At 46.4% G+C, this 25,136-nt stretch overlaps 1 protein-coding gene across 1 annotated transcript in view; it reads left to right on the forward strand.

Moving 5' to 3' along the window:
• Positions 1-25,136, forward strand: part of TBC1D9 (TBC1 domain family member 9) — a 573,450-nt gene that overhangs the window by 373,387 nt on the left and 174,927 nt on the right. The window contains exons 14-16 of the mRNA XM_069631194.1: positions 22,400-22,498; positions 22,644-22,712; positions 24,278-24,518. Coding sequence (XP_069487295.1) covers positions 22,400-22,498; positions 22,644-22,712; positions 24,278-24,518 — 409 coding nt within the window. The remainder of the gene's footprint in view (positions 1-22,399; positions 22,499-22,643; positions 22,713-24,277; positions 24,519-25,136) is intronic.

Here is a 25,136-nt window from a genome sequence, read left to right on the forward strand (position 1 = left end):
CAGATTAGTTCAGGCAGCCATCTTAAAAAGGGTTGAGGCAGATGAAATACTGGGCAAGGTTCTCAAAAATAGCAAAATTCAGGAGGCACACACAGCGTAATGCAGAGCGGAAAACAAGTTTATCAAAACATGTGTTTCCCTTAACATGTGGCTGCATTGGAGGAGTGCCAGATCAGAGATCCAGATTTCTGAAATTACTTCTTTACCTTTTTTCTTTGTTTTAAGTAAATATCACTTTCTGCTCACGAGATTCACAAAGAGGCCAGTGTCAGAGAGATAAGGACAGCAGGGCTTACCTAAGTGGAATGCGAGCAGCGCTGAAGACAATGCTAGAAAGAAAGAAACAGCTGATCCACGTTGCCGCCACACCTGGAGAACGCGAGGTCAGCACACCATGTAGAAAATCTGAAAGTTCCATGACGGTGTGCGCGGAGGCCGCATGCCAGGGGAAAACAGCTGATGATAAAGCAAGTGGCCACAGACAATAACAGAAAACAGCTGCTCACAGTAGTCGGACCACACGGTGCTCGCAAGGTCTGCAGGCCCAGCACAAAACGGCTGGTGTTTCAGATGATGAAGCGCAAGGGGAGCGCGCTGTCCTCGGGATGCAGGAGAAAAGTAGAGTGAAAAAGGTGTTGCTTACCTGATTCCAAGAAGTCGCTCCAGAGCTTTGGAGTACAAGTAGAGGTGTCCATGGCAACCCCCTCTTACCTCACATCCAAGCCGTTGCTTGTGTCCCTTCTCAAGTCCGTTTTAAGGTCTCCCTTGTTAGTTGTTAGCTTGCTGCTTCAATAACAATAGAAAATGGAAGAAATCCACAGGCACTCTAATTTGCTGCTTGTCAAGACTACAAGCCCTCTCTGAACTGCCTTTAGCTAGGGTTGTGTTTCTGGACTTGAAAGACTTATTAGGTGAAGAAGCCGTCTCTAGAACCTTGAACTAAGCTTGCTTATGTTACACTGCCAAACCATTTTCCTCCCTTTAATTGACTTTACAATATGTGTTGCAGAGTAAATGCATTACTGTATAAACGGTTGAAAACCACACAAGTGCGCAATAGCCGATATGATAACATTGGGCCTCATTACGAGGTTGGCGGTAACCCGCTGGTGCCACCAGCAGGTTGGCGCCAACCCCATAACACCGAATCCGGCGCCTGACTTCACTGTGCCATCGGGGCATTATAAGTCCCGGCGGTGCAGGAAGTCGGGCACCAGATTTTGTAAGTTCCCATTCCCATGGAGTTCCACAGGACTCCATGGGATCTGGGACTCGGAAGCACCGGCACCGTGATGACTCTGCCAACCGGGGATGATGCGCTCCCGGCAGGGTCAGACCTGCCTGGCGCGCGTCCCCGGCTGCCACACTTGTAATGAGGCCCATTGTCCTTTCCCTTTCTAACGTTGCTACAAAATGTAACCACGAACAAACACAAAAGTGAAAGTGCCCTTTGAAGTGTATTATCATGCATTCGTAAGTGTTCTAGTATAAACGTCTGAAGTATTTAAAGTGATTCTGGTGTAAATATAATAAATATATTCTCTTTATTTAACTATAAGTGTAAGTGCTTCTTTGCTGTGCCTGTCTAACTAAGATTCAGTGTACTTCCCTACAGCTCACACCTTCCTCTTAAGATAAGCCTGACTGCTCTGCCACTCTACCAAGGACCTGAGCTAGTACAGACTGATATTAAGAGTTGGGGATCTCAAACCACTGAGATAGCTTACTAAAGTCTTACTGCCAGTAGGACCTTAGGAAAACACCCCTAACACCAATTGCGAGACGTCACAAAATGTGGAAACACTGTTATCAACACCAGGCTCTATCCTTCAGACTAAACGCTTCTCCAAGTGTGGTTCACCAAAAGTATGAATGCAGGTATATCCTAGATGGACAATTGGCTGGTAACGGCAGTCACTGCTCAGGAAATGCTAGTGGCGACCTGCTTGCTGGTTCAACCTCGGATTCCCAATCAACTTCAAGCTATCTTACCTTACTCTAACTCAGAATTCCCTTCCTGGGTTTTGTATGGAATTCCAGTGTGGGCAGAATATTCCTGTCACCTTTGCACATTTCAGACATAAGCCTGGTGGTGGCATATTCTGAGACCAAATGCGTCACTACGGCCTAATGGTTGGTTCCAGAGGCTTCTGAGCACAATGGGGCGGGCATTCTCTGTGTGCTACAAGCCGGTTGAAAATGAGATGGATACACCTTGATTTGACTGATTGGAATCAAGTCACAGGCAAGAAATCCGATTGCATACAAATTCCTCAGTCTGTGACCCAAGACCTTGCTTGATGAGTCGAACCTCACCAAGGGTTTCCTTCCAGGAAATTGCTCATGAGGAATGAATCACCACAAACTCTTCTCTAGTGGGCTGGGGAGCCACACTGAAAGGTCTGAAGGTTCCTGGACTGTGGTCCTGGGCTGTGGTAAAGCCATGTGACGAGCTACAGGCCATTTTCAATGATCTGTGTATTGCTCCTGAGCATTCACAGTAAAGCGGTAATAATAAAGATGGAAAGCTCAACTGCAATGTTCTACATAAAAAAAGCCAGGGACAGATCTCTGCTTCTGTCATCGCACAATTTCTATGTGAGATTGGGCCCTATCCCCCACAGCATCATTCTCAGTGCAGTTCATCTTTCAGGAGTCTCAAATGCCAAAGCAGAGGATCTCAGCAGAGTAAATCATTCCAGCCATTAATGGGAGATCTAGCAGTCCGCTCTTCTATCCATATTTCGAAGCTGAGGTTAGATGCCAGTGGATTTGTTTTTGACACCTCAACACAGCAAATTTCCCCTCTTTGCCTCCCACTCCGGGGCAAGGGTGAATTTGTTGGGGGACTCTGTGACCATTCCCCTATGCATTTCCTCCAGTTCCCCTACTTCCCAGAGTGTTAGTGAAGCTAAATTGATCCGAGAACACCAGCCTAATTGTAATGGCTCCTCAGTGGCCATCTCGGTTTTGGTATTCTGAGCTTATATGTTTTCACACAGAAGGCCCCTTCCCCTTTCCGAATGCCACGGCCTTCTTCACCAGCAGAAAACGTCTCTCAAAGTGCCCTTAGTTGCTGAACCCATCAGTTTAGTTCCTGAGGACCTATCATTGGGGCATTTTGGCTTGTCCTCAGAGCATATTGTGTGGGGTTAGAAATGAGAGGCGAACACAAAGTTGTAATATTCTCACTGTCAGACATCTTTATTAAACAGAAATCGGTTGGATAAACGCCTCTCTACCACTATCCTAAGCTAATTGTTATTCTTAAATGGTCTTGGAAGTTCTCCAGATCTAACTTTGGCAAATGTCTGTAGCACATCGTAGAGTTCTGCAGAGCTCCAAAGATATGTACTTGAATAGTATGACCTTGGTCCCTTGCTGCCAGCAATGGGAAGATGGAGGCAATAATCTCTGATGAAAGTTCCTCAATAAGGATGTATTGAGGTCTTCTGGGCAGTGTAGTGTCTAAATGCATGTAGGATACAGGAGTCTGAGGAGCAACATTTCATTTTTCTATTGTCTTTTGTTCCTCTTTGAGTTTCTCATTGCTGTATTAAGGAGAACACGTATAAGATGCCCTGTTGAGTTTCTGCATGTCCTGTTGGAATTGAAAGTGCTGCTCCCACTGCTAAACTCCAAATTATAGGTTTTCAGAAGTGTCCCTCAAACGTTCCACTCTATTAGAATCAAATGAAACCATGAGTGGACATTTAAGTTCTGGGTCACCTAATAATGCAATTTGTCTATACATTACTATGGTTCGGTGCCATAGTTTATGTACAAGTAAAATGCGGGGAAGTGTCTGTTTCAGGTGGCGATTTTTGTTTAGAATTCCCTGATCTCATTGTTCACACAGAAAAGGACACACACTGAGAAAGAAGAATGTGTAGGAAGGGAAGAAAGGGAAGCAGTTTATGCCCACTCATTCGGAGAAGAAATGATGTGCTAACAGAACACCATGAGTGATTGCGAAACAGCACACTTCTGCAAATGTAGGCAGAGAAGGGGTACAGGGTTCAGAACTACAGGAATCGGTAGGACTGGAACAGATGGGATGGGATGAGAGCGAGAGGGGAGCACACAATCACGGTACAACAAAGTAAGTCACAATGAAGACATGACAGGAAACCAAATCAAAGAGCAAACACATAAATCAAAATGTGGTCAAAAGATAAAATGTATAGGAAAGCAAAATAAACAAAATTCGATTGTACAGGCTCATCTACCCACCTATAGTGCCCGCTGACCCAATACCTTAATGTACAAAGATGAATAATGTGATAAAACTCATTACCAAATAGAGAGAAATGGTGTGGCAGAACATATCACTGCTTTGTGGTGCAGGCAACTAAACAGGCTACTGCTAAAAGGCTGTGGTAATACTGTGTAAACCAAGTTAAATAGGAACTGAAAAATGTCCCATACACTGGAACTGTTCATATTGGCTGTGGACAGTATGACCCAAAAGTGACAATACTGTAGGGATGTTTGTTTTGTTGGGTAGGCTCGTGCCTGTCTCTCTGCCCTGCCTCGTGCCTGTGTTTACATTCTCCAGCATTGGATCTTTCATGGATTCACATGCTTAGAATATTCCCTGTCATCAGACTGGGACCCCTCGGTACACATATATAGCCTTTTCCTATAGGAAAACTTCGGACACTTTTGTGTCCTATCTACGTCCTTTTGGGGCCCGCATACGCATGCCCCTTAGGACGTCGCGGTATAAAAGCCCCGCCCCCGCGGCTCCCTTCAGATTTCAACCGTCTCCAAAGTAGTGGGATCTCCTCACGTCGTCTTACTATTTTGTACAAGGTTGTGTACTTGGAGTTGGAGTTAGGTGAATCTTTCCTTCATGTCGGGAAAGGCGCTGTTCTGTCTGTGCGCGACGTGCGGCTTGAAAAAATTTACGAGGGGGATGGACATATGGATTGTATATACTGTCTCCACCCTCATCATTCAGCTGATAACTGTGTCATATGCAAAGGGTTTTCTCAAAAGACCCTCAAAGACCGAAATCGACAGCTGGTGGCATGGTTGAATGATGGAGCGGGGGAATACCCCCCTTCGGAGGTAGGCTCCACACAATCGGTAAAAACATCACACCGCGCTGTATCGTCGGAACCACCGGCGAAGAAAACTCGACCGGCGGAGAAAGAGTCATCTCGGAGTCATTCAGCTAGAGAATCTTCGACGAGAAAAGCGTCATCTTAGTCAAAAAAGCATGACAAGGAAAGGCCGAAATCCTCCTCGGGCGATCACCATAGATCGACCACGAGTCGAGAGTCGAGTAAAAGCAGGCCAAGTGCAGAAAAAGCGGGACCGCCTAAACCACCTGCTAAGCCACCGTCTTCGATGGCGGTCCAGTCATCGGCCTCCTCCCTACCACTGACGCATGTGGTATCTACCGTCCCACCGACAACGACTGCGACGGTGGCCTCGTCGACGGAAGTTCTACAGGAATCCCAGAGGCCTGAATTTTTCCATCCGCTCCCTCCGGATACTTTACTGCAGGAACAGGCAGCGTTGCTGTCCTCGGGAGAGGACGAGAGCGGGGGAATAGCTGGCCCGGCAGACCTCGGGCTACGAGTGGTTGACAAGTTGTCGACGAGGGGATCCGGAATTCCGGTGTCTGCCCCTCTTCTCAATCCTCAAACTGTTTTGTCGTTGGAGATTCTGCTGTCCACGCTTCAGTCTTTAGTACAGTCGTTGGACCAGAGACTACCTCAGGTAAACCTGCCACCGTCACCCGTCGACGAGCCGGGCCCGTCCCGTCCACCGTCTCACTTACGCACGCCAGTCTCAGCACAACAGACACCCCAAGAGGAAGGTGAGCTGCCAGATTCGGAGTCTGACAGAGCAGCATGTCGGATATCTCTTCATCCCCATCCAGGGATCCAGCCTGGGAATCAGAGATGGAGTTAGAAACCCCAAGGAGCCCTGCTCACCCGTCTCCCCCGGATGATATTGCATCATTCCATTCTATGATGGAGAAGGCATGTAAGGAATTCGGTTTGTCCCAGGAAGAACAGAAGGACTGTTTTCTTTTCGACCACATGGGTAAGAGAAGGAGGTTAGTGTTTTCAATACCCATTCTAGATCACGTGTGGAAGGAGGGTTTGCAGACAATGCGTCACCCCTTTTCAGAACCGGCGGTAAAAGTTCGCCTTGAGAAAAAATGTAAGGCTCCAGAGTCTACCCCCAAGTGCTTATCCTCCCAACCAACGCCTGAATCGGTGGTGTCGGCGGCAGCGGCGAGGAAAGCGAAGGCCCAGCACAAGTGCACGACTCCGCCTGAAAACGAGGCAAGACGTCAATATGCCTTCGGCAAAAAAGTGCTATCTGTGGGAGCAACTACAGTAAAGGCTGCAAACTCTCTGGCTATTGTAGCCAGATACGACAGAGAAATGTGGCACAGGCTGGCTCCGTTGCTGGATCATCTTCCGGAAGAGCATAGGAAGGCGGCGATGTTACTTGTCCGAGAGGGTGAGGAAGCTTCCAATCACGCAATAAACATTGCGGTGGACCTCGCTGAATCGGGCTTCAAGCAAGTCAATAATGGGGTCGTGTTACGACGAAAGTCATGGCTTAAGTGTACCTACTTCAGGCCGGAGGTACAATACAAAGTATTAGATATGCCCTTTGAGGGAGACCTTCTATTCGGAGAGAAAGTAGATGAGGCCCTAAAGGGAATGAAAGAGGACTCGGACACGGCACGTTCATTGGGTGCCCTCCGGAGTGGCCGAAGCTACAAGTCTTTTCGTCCTTTTAGTGGGGCTTCAGGTGATTCCAGATTCTCCGCGTCAGGAGACAGATCCTTCAGTCGGTCGGCATACCCCTCCCAGGGATACAGGCGTGCTTCCCAAACAGCAAACCGACGCCAGAACTTCCAGACCTCCAGGAAGAGACCAGCCTATCTCTCGTCGTCGTCGAGAGAGAAGCAAAATAAAGATCAGCAATGACGAGCAACACACCGTTCTGGGGGGAAGAGTATCAGCCTATGTCGACGAATGGGAACGAATAACGACAGATCAATGGGTGCTGGACACAATAAGGAACGGGCATTCTCTACAATTCAAGCGCAGCCCGCCGCACATTCCACCTGCGTTCGTCGCTCATTCCCATCTGAGGGTACTGCAACAAGAGGTAACACTCATGTTAGCAAAAGGTGTGATAGAATTAGTTCCAGCATCACAGAAAGGTCAAGGGGTTTACTCAAGATACTTCGTCGTGAAAAAGCCAAACGGAAAATGGCATCCCATTCTAGACTTAAGATCTCAACAAGTCCTTAAAGAGCCTAAAATTCAAAATGCTCACGCTCCAGGAAGTGATCCGAGCCGTTCAAGAAGGGGATTTTCTGGCGTCCCTGGATTTGCAGGACGCGTACTTCCATATTCCAATGCGTCGAAAACACAGGAAGTTCCTGAGGTTTGTGATAGGGGGGACTCACTACCAGTTCACAGTTCTTCCCTTTGGGCTCAAAGCCTCCCCCAGAACGTTCACGAAAAGCCTGGCCCCAGTGGCGGCCTGGCTAAGAAGGCAAGGCCACCATGTATACCCATATCTCGACGACTGGCTGGTAAGGGGATCCTCCCCAGCGCCGATAAACACAAGTTTGCAAGCCACCATGCAGCTTCTACAACGGCTGGGATTTGCCATAAACTTCAAAAAAATCCTCGCTGATGCCATCGAGAACGTTGGTGTTCCTGGGGGCACAGTTCGAAACCCAGTTGGGGCTAGTGAAGCCTTCCCTCGACAGAATCTCAAAACTCAATCAACTGGCGAGTCGACTACGGCGAAACACCAAGCTTTTCAGTGAGAAAATACGTTTCGGTCCTAGGGGCCATGGCATCCTGCATCCATCTGGTTCAGGAGTTCCTGGCGGACCGGTGGACACAGGCCCAAGGATCGTGGTCAGACAGGATAATCATCGACGACGACAAACTGCTTCGGACTCTTCAGTGGTGGCAGAGTTTCCACAACCTGAACAACGGGGTACCCCTACAGGAACCGGAGTTCCAGCTAACCATAGTCACGGATGCGTCTCTAACCAACTGGGGAGCTCACATGGGCACTCTTCAAACGCAGGGTCGTTGGTCTCAAACGGAGTCACTCCTACACATCAACGTGTTAGAGCTCAGAGCAGTGCGATGGGCCTTGAAGGCGTTCCTACCACACATCAAGGGATCGAGAGTACGAGTGATGACGGACAATACGACGGCCATGTTTTATTTGAGAAAACAAGGGGGGACACGATCCAGGACCCTTTCCATTGAGGCCCAGAAAGTGTGACATTGGGCATTAAAGCACGAGATATCCATCGTGGCTCACCATCTCCCGGGAGTGAGGAACTCGCAAGCGGATTCCCTCAGCAGAAGGATGGCCCAGATACACGAATGGGAACAGTGCCCGCTAACCCAATACCTAATGTACAAAGATGAATAATGTGACAAAACTCATTACCAAATAGAGAGAAATGTTGTGGCAGAACAGATCACTGCTTTGTGGTGCAGGCAACTAAACAAGCTACTGCTAAAAGGCTGTGGTAATACTGTGTAAACCGAGTTAAATAGGAACTGAAAAATGTCCCTGTCAGGACGAGGTGGGGGGGTCTGTACTTCCGCTCTCTATATGGCAGAGGAAAGGCACAGAGGACCCCAGCCGAGATTCTCTGATATGGTAACGCTGGTCGAGCAATCAAGGCCTAGCTTCTCAGGAGGTGATGCGGGCTGGTTCTTAAGTACAGTGTATCCCCAAGCCCCCACAAAGGAATGTCCACACACTGTATTACTGAAAACACAGTCTTTATATAATTAATATTCAAAGGTTATGTACACTTATCACAATAACGCACTTTGTGCTCCGGAAAATCAACAATGGTAAATATCTACAATTCTACAGTGGTACCACTAATATTCGATTAGAGTGCATTCAACAAGGCTGTGAAAATGCCACACGGATCAATAGCAATGAAACCAGCAATAGAGAGAAGAGAGAAAGCAGACGGATGAAACAATAGGCAGACGACTGGTCCTTGCTACTGGACACAGCTCTGAGTGGAGATCCCCCCACCTGGGCAACCTGTAAAATAACGATATATAAAACAAGCCCAGTCCATATATTGTTCAAGAGTCTCGTTCTCTCCCACAATGTTTTACCCCCCCCAATGTACCTGGTGGAGTAGAGTTCGTCGGCGAGGCGTCGACCGATCCTTCTGGAGTGACTCCCTTTAAGGCAGGAGCCACGGATCGTCGAGAGGCGTCGCGGACTCGGGGTTCGGTGTCGGGGAATCGGCGGCCCTTCTTGAATGTCGCCCCTTTCAAGCGGGAGACACGGGGCGCCGAACGTCCGACCGTGAACCGGGTAGAACGACGTCGATGAGGCAGCAGGCTTTGATCCGAGCGGTGCTCGTCGACGACAGAGCGTTGGCGTCCTGCAAGGAAGAGGCGTGCGGGGCACCTCGGTGACGATAGTTCTGGACCGCAAAGAGATGAAGAAGAACTGTGGCCCAGCAAGGGCGTCGAGTCGTCGGCGTCTCTGCGGTCTTTGGGTGGCGGGAAACCCACCGGTGGATACTCCTCGGCGCGTCGACGGTCAGGCCTTCTCCCACAGGAGACGGCACGGCGATGCAGACGAGAGCGTCCGTTGATCAAGTTAAAGTTCTTAGGCAAATGGGAGCACGGCGGCTCCGGTCGGCGACGGCGGTCGTCGACAGTGGCGGACAACAGTCCGGGTGCTTCGCTTTGGGATTCCTCAGCAGTCCCCGTATCGGGTCGGCAGCCTGTCGTAGGTCTGTCTACCAGGGAGCGTTGGCAAAGGTCAGCTGTGCACGATGGTCCCTCGTAGCTCGGGAAGAGGGCGCCTTACCAGGTCCTCTCTGGGTCAGTCCTTGGAGACACAGCAGCCTTTAGATCGTGAAGGAGCCACGGCAATCCTTCTCTTCCAGCAGGGCCTCAAGGTCAAGCGTCGGTTACTCCAGTTACTCGTCGTAGTGGACTTCAGCTTCTGAACAATTTCCAGTGGTGAGAGGTCCCCAGATATACTATTTGGTCTCTCATCCACACTGCTGGCACACACTCAGCAGCCAATCGTACAGAAGGGCATTCATGCAGTCGGTCAGCCAATCAGGCACGCAGGGCATTCAGGCCACTCTTCTCCCGCTCAGACACTCACAACAAGGAATGTGGATTGAGACAAGTACTCAGCCATTCAACTCTACATACTGCATTCAGTCCAGTTTCGGGCAGGGCTGTCTCAGTCTTTGTCTCTCATGGCAGAAACCAGACAGCCACAACACGGAGTGCATATTGGTCACACTCCCCATTCACCCAGGTCCCACCCACAGGCGGTACCCACAACATACAGTCAGCGGGAAGGCTCCAGTAAGTCTAGCTGGGCCTTCACAACAACACCATATACGGAACTTCCACCCAACAGCCAGTCAGGGGGAAGGGACAGAGTCAGGGCTTCCCAGGACTTTGGGAAAACAAGGTATCAGGCGATAGAAAGCAAGAGGCCACCGGGGCCATCTTGTTTCCCCATCAGGAATCAACTGATTCCAATGGCAGGGCCGGGGTACCCCAAAATGGCGGATACCCAGCGCACCTGTCACATTCAGCATGTAGCTGCCACCAGCCCATACCCAGCTCTGTGGGCCACCCACGGGTGCCCAAAAACATACACTAGGGGCACAGGGTTGCACCCCTACCCATGGGTGCCATAAGGGTATCCCATGGGTCTGTTCACCAAACCAAAAGAGAGAGCTGCACCGCCAGGAGTCCCGCATGGACTTCTGCGCGGAAAACACGACAGAACACACGATAAGAACAGAAAAAGGACAAGGATACGGAGGCCCTGTCCCTCCGATGCATTTCCAGCATCACAGTCCCATACACTGGAACTGTTCATATTGGCTGTGGACAGTATGACCCAAAAGTGACAATACTGTAGGGATGTTTGTTTTGTTGCGTAGGCTCGCGCCTATCTCTCTGCCCTGCCTCATGCCTGTGTTTACCTTCTTCGTGGTGCGGGCGCGAGGCAGAGCAGAGAGACGGTTGGCGGAGCTCATAGTGAAAGTTCCTCAATAAGGATGTATTGAGGTCTTCTGGGCAGTGTAGTGTCTAAAGGCATGTAGGATACAGGAGTCTGAGGTGCAACATTTCATTTTTCTTTTGTCTTTTAAGTTCCTCTTTGAGTTTCTCATTGCTGTATTAAGGAGAACACGTATAAGATGCCCTGTTGAGTTTCTGCATGTCCTGTTGGAATTGAAAGTGTGTAACGCTCACCTGATTTCCACGGAGGCGCTGGGCTGGACTGAGCTGTCGCCGTGTCTTCTAGTGTGACTCGTAGACCTCGGCCTTCTCCTAGGGCTGGTCCCCTTCTCACGATGTACCGGACGTGTAGAGTGAGGTGTCTGCAGACGGAAGAACAAGGATTTAGGAACTGGATTGACTGAACTTCTCCTTCCTCAGTCCTCTTATTCGAACCAAGGGCGTGGCTTGCTCACCTTAGATATATTAAGGCCGGGCTCTCCATCCTGCGTCTTTGCAGGGGCGCAAGTACCAGTTACTTCACTGGTTCACTGACAATCCTCTTGATTGCAGAGGTTGATGTTGGAAGATACCGCCGTTTACCGAACGAGCGGTTTCTTGATAGTTATTGGAGCACCCTTAATTTAGTCCCTTGCTCAGTCTCAGGGTGTCAAGATTGAAATTGTAGAGGAATGATGCGGCGAGCAGGTGAGTAGGAAAGATGACCGGTTGCTGTCACCCTTTCTAATGTCTCTCTTTGTCCTGCAGGTTTAGGTGCAATGGACGCTGATGAATAAGTGCCCAGGATCGTGCAAGCGCGTATGTACGAAGAAGATGAAGCGCGGTGCACGTAAGTAAAATGACTGCTGTTTGTTTCAAAAGCACGCCTTAATGTCTCTTTTGTCCTTGCAGATCGTGGATGCAGAGAGCGTTGCTAGATGGATGCCGGCGAACGTGCGAGCGCGTAAGTAGAAAGTTTATGGTTGGTTTAGAATGCGCCTTAAAATGTCTCCCTTTGTTTTGCAGAGGCCGGCATGCAGCGCTTCTTGAAGTTCAGAACGTGCGGAGCGCAGGTAAGCAATTCAAGAATGCAATGCTTAATCATGTCCTTTTCTTTGCAGATGTTGATGGGGAGCCGAAGAAAGCGGCGGAAGGCTTTGGAAGATGCCGCCGTATTTGGTAAGTAAGAGCGCTGCTCTCGAATTGAATTCTGCTAACCTGTTGTTTTGTCTTGGCAGGTGCAGCTGAGGATCGGATCTCTAGCAGGTAAGGAATTCGTTTTCCCAGGAACTGGAGCTGAAGAATCTCAGGAAGACTGGAGATGACACGGTGAGCGTCCTGCTGCAGATGCAGAATAACGCGAAGCACGTTTCATCAATCGGGTGTGGTTTAAATAGCCTTCTGTAGTGCTTAGGCGTCTTCTTCCACAGCCTCGCCCAGGTAAGAAAAGAGTTCCTGTGTTCTGATTCCAGGGAGTGGCTCCTGCCCCACCCAGACAGGAAAAGTAGTTCCAGGCAGAGAAGGATCAGAAGACCATCGAGCTGGTAAGTAAGCAGCATGGTCTGCTGCAGGTAGGTCCACCCAAGCACTCTTAAGCATTATGAGCCCGGCGCTTCCAGCGCCGGGACTGGTCATCTTTATGAGCCTGGTGCCACTGGCGCCAGGACAAGGTCCAAAAGGTCCCGATAGGGACTGGCTGGTACCCAGGATCAAGGTTATGGGCCTACTTCCAAGGATGTGAGGCAAGTCCTGACCCCTTGGAAGCAGGGATCATGACAAAGTGCTGCTCCCACTCCTAAACTCCAAATTGTAGGTTTTCAGAAGTGCCCCTCAAACGTTCCACTCTATTAGAATCAAATGAAACCATGAGTGGACATTTAAGTTCTGGGTCACTTAATAATGCCATTTGTCTATACATTACTATGGTTCGGTGCCATAGTTTATGTACAAGTAAAATGCGGGGAAGTGTCTGTTTCAGGTGGCGATTTTTGTTTAGAATTCCCTGATCCCATTGTTAACACAGAAAAGGACACACACTGAGAAAGAAGAATGTGTAGGAAGGGAAGAAAGGGAAGCAGTTTATGCCCACTCATTCGGATAAGAAATGATGTGCTAACAGAACACCATGAGTGATTGCGAAACAGCACACTACTGCAAATGTAGGCAGAGAAGAGGTACAGGGTTCAGAACTAGAGGAATCAGTAGGACTGGAACAGATGGGATGAGAGCGAGAGGGGAGCACACAATCACGGTACAACAAAGTAAGTCACAATGAAGACAAGACAGGAAACCAAATCAAAGAGCAAACACATAAATCAAAATGTGCTCAAATGATAAAATGTATAGGAAAGCAAAATAAACAAAATTCGATTGTACAGGCTCATCTACCCACCTACAGTGCCCGCTGACCCAATACCTTAATGTACAAAGATGAATAATGTGACAAAACTCATTACCAAATAGAGAGAAATGTTGTGGCAGAACATATCACTGCTTTGTGGTGCAGGCAACTAAACAGGCTACTGCTAAAAGGCTGTGGTAATACTGTGTAAACCGAGTTAAATAGGAACTGAAAAATGTCCCATACACTGGAACTGTTCATATTGGCTGTGGACAGTATGACCCAAAAGTGACAATACTGTAGGGATGTTTGTTTTGTTGCGTAGGCTTGCGCCTGTCTCTCTGCCCTGCCTCGTGCATGTGTTTACATTCTTCGTGGTGCGGGCGCGAGGCAGAGCAGAGAGACGGTTGGCGGAGCTCATAGTTGAAAGGTTCTCCATTGCGGGCCTGCTAGAAATAAAGCTCACGCTTTGAATCCATTACCTGTGTCCGCCTCCTCACTTCATTGGCGATGAGGTGAAACGCAGGCCCGCGGGAGACGCAAGCACCGAGGGATCCATGCTGAAGTGCTCGCTTGAGGCTCCGTGGCCGTGTGACGGCCCTGCCTCCTCCTGCCGAGGATTGCGGGGAGGCCTGCCTGAGCTGTCCGCACCAGTGTGAAACGAAGAGTTTAGTTGCCGTGAAGCCGCATACCGCCTCCCCCTGCGAAGGTTAGCGGGCGGAGCTGCTGGTGCCGCCCCCTTTCAGCTCTACGTGGCTCAGACATCGCTGTGACTAGCCCGCCCCTTCTTCCTGGACAGACAAGGTGAGGAGGAAAGAGGGGTGTGGGGGGGTTTGAAGGCGGCGAAGTTCTACAAAAGGGACTTGTACCAGAGTGATCCCTGCGGCTGCGGTTCAGCGCTGCCATTTCCTCGCGTGGGTTCCTCTTTGAAGTTCAACGCTGACTTCCTGGAAGGGGAGGGGAAAGAGGAGGAAGGATTACCGTAATCCCTTTTGAAAACACGCACGCGGAATCCGTGCCTCCTGTGGGAATTGAAGGCACATCTGAAGTAACTCTTCGTCAACGTATCTGGGAGGCATTGTTCTGGCATAAAGGGGCACGAAGAGGCAAAATAAAAAGGGAGAACACAGACTCTAAAAGTGAAATACCTTGCAAGGACGCAAGTTAACCCCTGTGGCAGTGAACCAAATCAAAGTGAAGTACAAATAGTACAGAGGAGTGACATTAATGAGTTAAGTGGCAGTTAAAGAACACCGGTATTTGCTATAAAGTCTCTAATACACTTGAACATACATTGCCCATTACACAGGATGTGGGCAAAGATCTGAACACTTCACAAAAGAAGAATATATTTAAAAGAGTGAAGAGCTGCTGAACTCGGTTGTTCAAGCTTAGTTCCAGGCACAAGTGTTCATCATGGCGTGGTAAACCCCCACCAGACCATTCCCGAAACAGAAGATGGGGATGATCTGACAGTAATTGAGACTCCTGAAGATTTCCATGTGGATGGCACGGATAAGACGGCTCAAGTTATGGGGGAGGGGGGCGAGGACGGAAATGAACATTATTAGATGTAATGTGATATGGTGATTCTGAACGTTCTTAATGGTTGTAATGTTTGGAGTGTTATTTGTTCTTAAAAATAATAAAAACAGTTTTTAAAAAAAGTGTTCATCATGGCGGCAGCAAGTATGGCAGCACCTCCACGATTTTTACCAGAAGCTGGCACACCCATTATCAGGTGGGACAGGTGGAAGAAACTTTTTGATACCTATCTCATTGCAATACGTGGAGATACATTTTCATCTGCAAGCTAAGAAGCCATTCTTCTGCACAATTTGGGCGCGGAAGGGCGCAGTGTATACGATGGGTTGCCTGAACCACCACAAGAAGGTCAAGGAGAGACTGACTCTTATAGCATAGCTGAGAAGAAACTCGCAATCCATTTTGAACCAAAAAAAAATATCACATTTGAGAGACATAAGTTCTTCAAAAGGGTGCAAGAACCACAAGAACCAGTTGAAAACTTCATAGCTGCATTGAGAACTCTGTCATTCATGTGATTATGGTCCTATTACTGACTCATTGATGAGAGATCAATTGGTACGCTTCACAAATAGTCCAAAAATACAGGAAAGGTTGTTGTCGAGAGATCTTCCGCTGGAAGCGGCGGTGGAAATGGCACGAAGTATGGAACAAACAAGCAAGTATATAATAAATATGAAAGCAGAGAAGTCTGAAAGTGAAGTTGCTGCGATTAGAAATTCTAACTCAAGAAGAACAAATACCTTCAAGGAGATCAAGTGCTTCAAGTATGGCAGCAACCGGCACGTAGCCTCGAGTGTGTTCTGTCCAGCGAGGAATATAAATGGTTTGAAGTGCAAGAAAAGAGGACATTTTGCTCGTTTGCAAAGAATCGGGGCAAGTCAACAGTGTTGATGTAGGACTTCCTGAACAGGAAGAAAGCCATGCAGTTCCATTTCAGGGCAAACATGTATTGGAAGTCGCCGAGTTATATCTGGAAGGGAAGGGACCAACTGATGTTTTCCTGATCCAAGGCAGGGTTGTGACAATGAAGGTTGATAGCTGCTCACCATGGACTCTTCAGGGAAGACATATGAGGGATGTGTACAGGGAAGTGTAGAACAACTAAGTGAACACATGATTGGACCATATGCATACGGAAATGTTAAGATCAAGGTTCTTGGAAAATTTCAAGCGTCTATAAAATACAAGGGTCGCAGTTGTGAGGCAGACGTGTATGTCACGCAAGAAGGGTCTTCCTTGTTAGGGTGGGCAGAACAAAGAAAACTGGGTATAAGGATCCAGGCTAGTGCTGAATGTCCAGTGTCAGTGGCTGAAGTGAAAGATGAATGGGAACATGTGTATCCCAGGGTGTTTTCAGAGGATTTGGGGGTATTGAAAGATTTTGAACATGGTATTATTCTAAAAAAAAGGTGCGGTACCCAAAGTACATAAAGTTAGACCTATATCACATAATTTGTATGAAAAAGTAAAGCAAGAAATACAAAAATTGCTACAGGGAGGCATTATTGAAAGAGTAGAGAGCTCTGAATGGCTTTCACCAGTGGTTTTAGCAGCTAAGCCTAATGGTGACATCAGGTTATGTGTGGATTTAAGGGACTTGAACAGAAACATTCTGGTTGAGAGGCACCCCCTTCGTAACATAGGAGAGAAACTGACAACGCTTGAGGGTGCAAGTGTGTTTTCAGTGATAGATTTGTCCCAGGCGTATCATCAGGTGCCTTTGCTGGAAGAAAGTCAAAGGTTGACGGCATTTGTGACCCCGCTAGGAACATTTACATATTGCAGAATGCCATTTGGACTGGCGTCGGCGGCCTCTGTGTTTCAGAGAGTAATGGAAACTGTGTTGGAAGGTGTACAAAATGTAGTAATTTTTCAAGATGATGTTCTTGTCTATGCTAACTCTGAGGATGAACATGATTTAATTCTTGCAAGAGTGTTGAAGAGATTGGATGAAGCTGGGTTGACAGTAAGGAGGAGTTAATGTAGAATGAGAGTGGAGAGTTTTTGGGGCATGTTGTTGACAAAAGTGGAGTGAAACCTAAGAAAAGCCTGGTAGAATCAATTAAAAATGCACCCAGACCGGAAAGTAAGGAACAAGTAAGGTCTTTCTTAGGACTTGCAGAATATTATCACAAGTTCATGATTGTGAAGAAGCATTTAAGAGTATTAAGGAGGCAATAATAAGTGCACCGTCAATTGGAAAATGTATGGCATATGACAAATGTGTGTTGGTTGTGGTTGCTAGTGGCATAGGGTTGGGAATAACTCTTAGTACAAACAACAAGGATAATGAGGAAAGAGTGATTGCATTTGCTTCACGCTCACTGAGAGGGGCTGAAGCCAACTATTCTGTCATAGAAAGAGAAACACTTGCTATGTTCTGGGCTATTCACCACTTTAAGTATTTTTTGTGGGGTAGAAAATGTGTGGTAAGGTCTGACCACAAACCTATGGTTCAGTTGTTTGAGGGTGCCAGGTGGGTGATGGGATAACCAAGGATCAACAGATGGGGGTTAGGATTGCAATTGTACAACTTTGAAGTGAGTTTCTTACCTGGAAAAAATATAGTGGCAGATTATTTGTCCAGGCTACCAGTGGGAAAAGAGAGAGTGTTGGAAGGGAAATGAAGGAAGAAATGTTGGATGAGGCTGTTGTAGCAGAGGTGGAGCAGGCAATAACGCAAGAAGTGTGGCTACAAGAAGAGCAGAAGGATGTTAATTTGAGATTGTTGAAGACATGAACCATGGAGGGGTGGCCAGAAAAAGACTTGGATAAGAATTTTCAGGTATGGTGGGAAGTTAAAGACGAACTCTATTGGTTGAATGATAAGTTGTGGAGAGGAAAGCTTTGTGTACCACCGGAAGGTACATGGAACATGTTGATAGATTTGGCTCACCAAGGTCATCCGGGTGAAGGAGCCATGAAGAGGAAGTTGAGACAGAGCCATTGGTAGCCGGGGTTAGACAAAATGGCAGAAACGAAAGTCAAAAATTGTGTGACGTGCCAGTCCAGTGATAAGTGTAAGATAGTTTGTGAAACTCCTATGATTCCAAATACTATTCTGAGTCAGCCATGGGTGAAATTGGCGGTGGATATCATGGGCCCCATTGCAGGGTTGGGAGAAAGTGGTAAATACTTGTTGGTGTTAGTAAATTTTCATTCTAAATGGATAGAATGGGAATCAGTGAGAGAAGTGACTGCGAATGATTTGATTACATTTTTGGAAGGAGTTTTTATGAGAGAGGGTATTCCATCTGAGTTAGTGACGGACAATGGAGTGCAGTTTGTCTCAACCAGGATGAAAACATTTTTGTCAAGCTATGGTATAAAACGCACAAAAACAGCACTGTATCATCCCAGAGCGAATGGGCTGGTAGAGAGAGTGAATAGATATCTCAAGGGAGGTATTCAAATGGCATTGAACAAGGGGCAACCGTGGAAGGAAGTTTTGAAACATGTGACGTGGAGCTATGTAACCACTCCACACTCTATAACTGCTGTTGCTCCGTTTGTGTCCCTTAAAGGGAGACAACCGGGCACAAAGTTGTGTCCAGGTTGCCTTGGTTTAGCAAAAACTGTTGTGGTTGATAGGGAAGAAATAATGAAGTTGATAAAAGAAGGACAAGTGAGGAACAAAGAGCATTTTGATGGCAGGAAGAAGGTGAAAGCACGTGAGTGGAGTGTAGGTGAGGAAGTATATATAAAGAATACCAGGTTTGTGGAAAAGTGCACGGAGAGCAAACTCCTTTGGACCCAAGAGGATTTCTGCTGTTAGGGATGGTATTGTTGTTGTAGAAGGAGGTGAGGTGTGGTCGAAAGGAAGGCTAGCTAAAGCTAATGAGGTACGTCAACCCGTGGTTGGTGATGGAAACTGCCATCACCAAGTAGTGGATGATCAATCTATGGATGGAAATGGCGATAGTCAGGGTGTGACTCGTATTGAAACGAATGGAGAGAGCAGTGTGCATAATGAAAGTGAAAGTGAAAATGTTACTTCAAAAGGAAGAATGACTAAGAGACCAGGTTGGCTGAGAGAATATGTAAATTGAAATGTTACAAATTTTGACCTTTGGGTTATTACCTGTTAAAGTTTCTAAGTGGTAATTTTAATGTTCAAATTCGTTTTATTGTTGTTAAATTAAAAGGGGGGGAGATATGTAGGGATGTTTGTTTAGTTGCGTAGGCTCGCGCCTGTCTCTCTGCCCTGCCTCGTGCCTGTGTTTACATTCTTCGTGGTGCGGGCGCAAGGCAGAGCAGAGAGACGGTTGGCGGAGCTCATGGTTGAAAGGTTCTCCATTGCGGGCCTGCTAGAAATAAAGCTCACGCTTTGAATCCATTACCTGTGTCCGCCTCCTCACTTAAAATACTAGCACACAAAAGTGACTGAAGTTTTCAGCTTAGTTTTAAACTGCTCTGTTACCGAGTATTCCCAGACTAACGGTGGGGAATATTCACAGAAAGATTCCAATACTGCAGAACAGGAGTTGCATGTAAATAACATATTCCTTCCGGCACAGACACAGAGCCTAGTGCAAAATCTTTAAGACATTCATTTATGACCAACGCATTTAGACATTTAAAAGCGTCTTACCTTTATTCAGATGCGTGCTGAGTTATCAGAAGATAACCGTCCATGGTCCTCTTACATGCGTGCTGAGGTATCGGAAGATAACCGTCCATGGTCCTCTTACATGCGCGCTGAGGTATCAGAAGATAACCGTCCATGGTGGTCTTACATTGGCCCAAGTCGTGTTGAAGTGAGATCAACGGCATCATATTCTCATGGAAAAATAATCGCTAAATCATTTTGAAGGTGTTCCTGTCAACAGTTACCTTTTTAATACAGGTATTCCAGAGCACAGACAGGACAGAGAAAGTTAGGGATGTGTTAACAGCTTCCTTTATGTATGTTATGGCTGCATAGATGGCCACGTTAAGGCTTTTTACCACAGCATTTAGGTTCATTCAGGCCACTTTATCTCCTCTTGCAATAGTACAATAGCCCCATAAAAAGAAATGTAAAAAATCACTTTCTCACTTTAATGCATCATAATGACATCTTTATTATATATCAAGTATGGCAAAGTTTATATGAACTGTATTAGTGACATTATATATATATATATATATATATATATATATATATAATATATATTATACACACACACTGCTGCGTTACACATGGGTGACTACAATTACAATGCATGCCACTCACTGCATTCACAGCCCAAAAAATGTGTTTCCTACTCGTATTAATGCAGTTTTCCTGATATCATGCAGAGAATTCTAATTGAATTAAAATGGCGTTCAGACTTTCCCTAAACACAGAAAATAAACATTAAACATTTCAATTCATAGACCACAAACCACACTGAGCAATATTGTGTAGTTGCTACATGTAGGAGGCTAATAATTCCTTACTATTTTTGAGCAATTGTGACTTCCTGTTGACTAACAGTAACCATCCACAGCAAGTTGGGAGTTTTTTGTCTTCATTTTGTGACAATTGGTGTTTGTTTTTGTAAACAATCACCAATTGCTTTTTTTAACTAGAGAAACCCTAGGAAAATCCAGTAAGTGTATGGGCTAATAATATGTTTTGTACCCTTAAATAGATTACTGACTATATGCCATAGCTGTTGCTCTTTTACCTTTGTTCATCTACATTTAGATGAATGACAGTAAGTGGTCTAGGAGGGAAAAGGTTGAAAACTTACTCACTAGACTGGGTGAATCCAGAAGCACCGAGTTGATTATACTTTATAGATCCTTTTTCTTCTTGTATTGTCTACATTTAGGTAAGCGACACATCAGCGCTTCGTAGTACTAGTCCATCACTAGGCAGCTTTAGATAGAAAATCGCTCTATGCGTGTGTCTTCTTGAATAACTTTCAGTTCCTCCTATGACCATAGAGTGACTGAGAAGTATGCTGCAGAGAACCTCCTATGTGCGTCCATTTTGTATGTTACTGGTAACTTTCAGATGCGCAATCTCTCATGTGCCACTCAAGTGTTTTGGTTGTAAGTTTTATGAGAAACAATTGAAAAAAAAAATTTTTTTTAAACATGCCCTCATCCACGGGTGACTTTTTCTGTAATCTTCTCTGGCGTTCATTCTGTTTTCTCTCCTAACCAAATACCTTGTACTTCAACAGTACAAGCCTCTAACGACCTTTACATATGGAAAAGCTTCACACACTTTGTCACACCTTTCCTCTGGTCATTAAGTTTGGCCAATGTTTTTCTCAACAATGAATGTTCGTTGCCCTCTGAAATTCCGCTCTGCGTTTGGACAGTGGCCACAGAACACAGTCAGTAACAATTTAAATGCCTGAAATGTCTTTTGTGCCAGCGCGTTCCATATTTCTTGTGCACCAACAAACATTTGGAATGACCATTTGTTTTGAATTACCATCCCAAACCATACTGTCTTCACCTTAATACAACATCGAATTAATAATCATATTCTTTGGTTGAGAACCCATGTTAGTACATTAACATGCACAAACTAATTTTTCTAAAACAAAGCTTGGATTCTGATTTTTCTATTTAGGGTTATTGTGCCTGTGGTGAAGTCTGTATGTATTTTAATGTTGCCAACAGAAAACGTGTATAACTGAGTAGTTATCTGTGTGGACAGCTCTTAGCCCTATCCCCCGGCAGTATTGCTTATATAGCCAGCGTGTATCCTAGAACAAACTCGTAGAAGTAAAACTAGACATGCCGTGAAGACATAGCCATGGCTGTGGTTTCAGCTGCCCAAGAGGCGTGGCCCCCGTTATGTCTACCTTTGAGTGCAGAGTTGTCCTGAGGCCTAGAGCCCAGGAGCACTGATTTAGAAGATTCACATGAGGCCTATAAATCAGGATTCCATGGAGCTTCGCAAAATGATGTATAATTATATTCTCAATACGGACATTGAAATAGCACTTCATGTAGTAATTTATTTATTTGTATTTATTTTTTACGTTTCTGAGCACACTACAGCCGTGGGCATCGAGGCGCTGTAAACAGAGCGTAAGAAGGCTTATTTAAGGGTTACGGAAAAGCTGCCCATCAGAAGTAGTCTTAGAAATACAAGGTTACATACACATCAGTTAGTGAAGAATACATACAGATTACTAGGGTTGCAAACAGAGAACCTGCAGGTTTACACGAAAAGCATGGTTTTGATGGCCTTACGAAAGGCACCGTGAGATTCAATTAGCCCAAGGTGAGGTGGGAGGGCGTTCCAGTGGGTAGCAGCCATGGTGAGGAAGCTGGTACCACCAGCACAAGCATTGTTAGTTTTGGGAACAGTAATCATGTTCGAGTATGCTGTTCCGGCTGGCCAGACGGCACAGGGTTTAGAGATCCTTTCGACAGGTATGAGGGGCCGGGTCGTGAAGGCACTTGTGCGCCAAGGCAAGAGTTTTAAAGATGATTCTTTCTTTGACTGGAAGCCAATGATGCTGCATAAAATTTTCTCGTCTTTCTTCAGAAATTTGGAACGATAAGAGCTGACCTCATCGAGCAGATGCGGTTCAAGCAGAGACTGAAGGTGATCCAAACTCTTGAAGATGCCACAAAGCGTAACGTGGTATGTAGCATGAATCCAGTCCGTAGACGTGATCCCTATGCATGTGTGGTTCTTACGACACTCTCACTTCCCTATACGTATGGGAGAAAACACAGGATTGGGATTTGCCTTGTTCAACACATCGCTGTTTGCTTTGTTTCAAAAGGTGCGAACAATTGTGACAGAGACAGCATTCACCATAGATGAGCTGGAAGAACTCTACGCTCTGTTCAAGGTAAGAAGTCAGCTTGAAGCCAGGACGAACACCATACAGAAAAGCTGGCAACACCGTCGCCCTACCCCACCCTCGCATTGACCTTCAGGATAATCTGAAATGCCACTTTAATATTGTTCCTCTATCTTTTCAGTTACTCGGGTAGTCAGATTGTTAGTGCCCAACAGTATTTGATGTATTATAACATTTTATTACAGATTTGCAACAATAAAGTACACACAGGATCTCTGGTCACAATGCATTTCATGAATAAATGCTGAGCTATCCTAAAGTAAGTGTAATGCGTCCTATGATCCAGATTTCATGGGGACACTTGTGTGTGCTGTGCTGAAGTTTGCGAGGAACCACCTGATAGCAAGGCCTCTCCGAATATCCTCTACGGTGGGTTTCATGCAAATAAACCTCTAGACTGATGCTTGGAAGTCACCACAAATCAGTGCATGGCTTGTCTGTACCAACTCCTCTTCCGTCCCCTACTGAGTACTCAGGCCAATAAGAACCCACAGCAGTCCCATCTGTCATGTTCAGGAGGGGGCTTTCACGCTTTCCTTTTCTTTAGTCCAGCATGGATAACAAAAACATGACATTTGCGGGGGGCAAACTAGCTTTACTTTTGGATTCACATGTTTTCGCCGACAACTATTTACAGATTTGCCTTTTACACGTGATATTTTTAGCTGCCGCCATTTTCATCGATTTTAAAATAAAAGAAAAAATAATGTATTAACATGCGGGGTCCCCCATATCACCCAGGCCCACTATCTCATCCCGCCACCCCCCAAACTGACAAAATATGTATTTTTTAAAATATTCCACGAAAACGGCAGCAGCAGCAAACGTGTAAACAGTTGGCGGTGAAAACACGGCAGAAGTTACTTTCATTAGGCGTCTCTGAGTGCCCATCCACAGCCAATAGCCAGGCAGCCTGGTGCAGGGTGACCGGATTGTAGATCTAACCCTCACACATACGCGAAGAGTCATTGCAGGGCAGGTCATTCCTGTGGCAACAGCTGGAGTTTGGTGCAGGGAATCTCCTTCGGTGTGAAGGGCTGCTAGCTGCACACATGCTAACTTTTCCGCCTCATGAAGGTGTTTTCTTAAGGGTCCATGCTGGGAGCATAAGAATTTAACAAAGCCTGGAGAATATCTCTCCAGAAGCTTTCAGATATCTGTGTGGCGCACATGCTCACTAGATCAAATCCCGCGAGAGTCGGCTATTCTCAGCTCTCCATCCTTCCGGGGTCCAAAAAGTACCACTAAACGTTGAAACAACGCCAGTATTTCAGTGCTAAGAAGCAATAGGTGGAGTCCGTTGCCTTTTTTGTTGTTGCTATGAACCGATATTGACAGTGTCTATAGAAACATAGCCTTTTAAGCAACAGAAGTACATTGCCATGAAATCCTCTCCCACAGGTTAAGAACAAAGAAAAACTATGTTGGTTCCCCTATAAGAAACGCATCATGTGCTGTATGGAACGCTCATGTCGTGGTTATTTCACATCGCACGTGCACTGAACTAAAAATAACCAGTTACCTAATGCCGCCTAACGTGTCCTTTTGTTCAGGCAGAGCACCTTACCAGCTGCTACTGGGGAGGAAACGCAAACGCCACGGACCGCAATGACCCCAGCCTCCCATACCTGGAGCAGTATCGCATTGACTTCGAGCAGTTCAAAGGGATGTTTGCGCTCCTCTTTCCCTGGGCCTGCGGATCCCACTCGGATGTGCTTGCAGCGCGCATATTCAGGCTGCTGGATGAAAATGGAGATTCGCTGATCAACTTCCGGGAGTTCGTCTCTGGGCTCAGTAAGTCGAACCCCTAAAAATACAAGCCAGGCAATTTTACTGCACAGTGCGCTTCTTTTAATGGCACGTTTTTCCTATGGACAATGTTTCACTGACGCGCTGAACTTTTACTGTTAACAGCATAGTTTTAATGGTTGTTGAAAATAGCATGAATTGGTGAAAATAAGCATAGACCATCTCTCGTATGTTTTTACCAATCAATTCCATATTGAAACATGGTCCCCTGATTGAGTGAGGCAAAGAGCAGGAAATAAGCTCAGTGGAGCTCATGTTCCACTGTGGCGAAACGTGAATGAAAGGCATAAAACCCATGACTAAGACTTTTACGCCTTTCATTCCACACCACATTTTCAATCATTTGTATGGCGGAAAGCAGAATGCTACTGGTGTTCCCACTGCCTTGCTTTTTCTCTGAAATACAAATGCCGGAGATCCCTAAGCTCTCAAATGTTTTTACCAGTCAATTCCATATTGAAACATATCCCCCTGATTGAGTGAGGCGTGGAGCGGGAAATATGCTCAGTGGACTTCAAGTTCCATTGTGGCATAACGTGGCGCCTTTCGTTCATGCCACACACCCTTTTCAATTATTTGTATGGCGGAGAGGAGCGGCAGAAT

Source organism: Ambystoma mexicanum, chromosome 6q (assembly GCF_040938575.1).
Source record: "Ambystoma mexicanum isolate Mex_15411 chromosome 6q, UKY_AmexF1_1, whole genome shotgun sequence".
In the NCBI taxonomy this organism is placed as follows: domain Eukaryota; kingdom Metazoa; phylum Chordata; class Amphibia; order Caudata; family Ambystomatidae; genus Ambystoma; species Ambystoma mexicanum.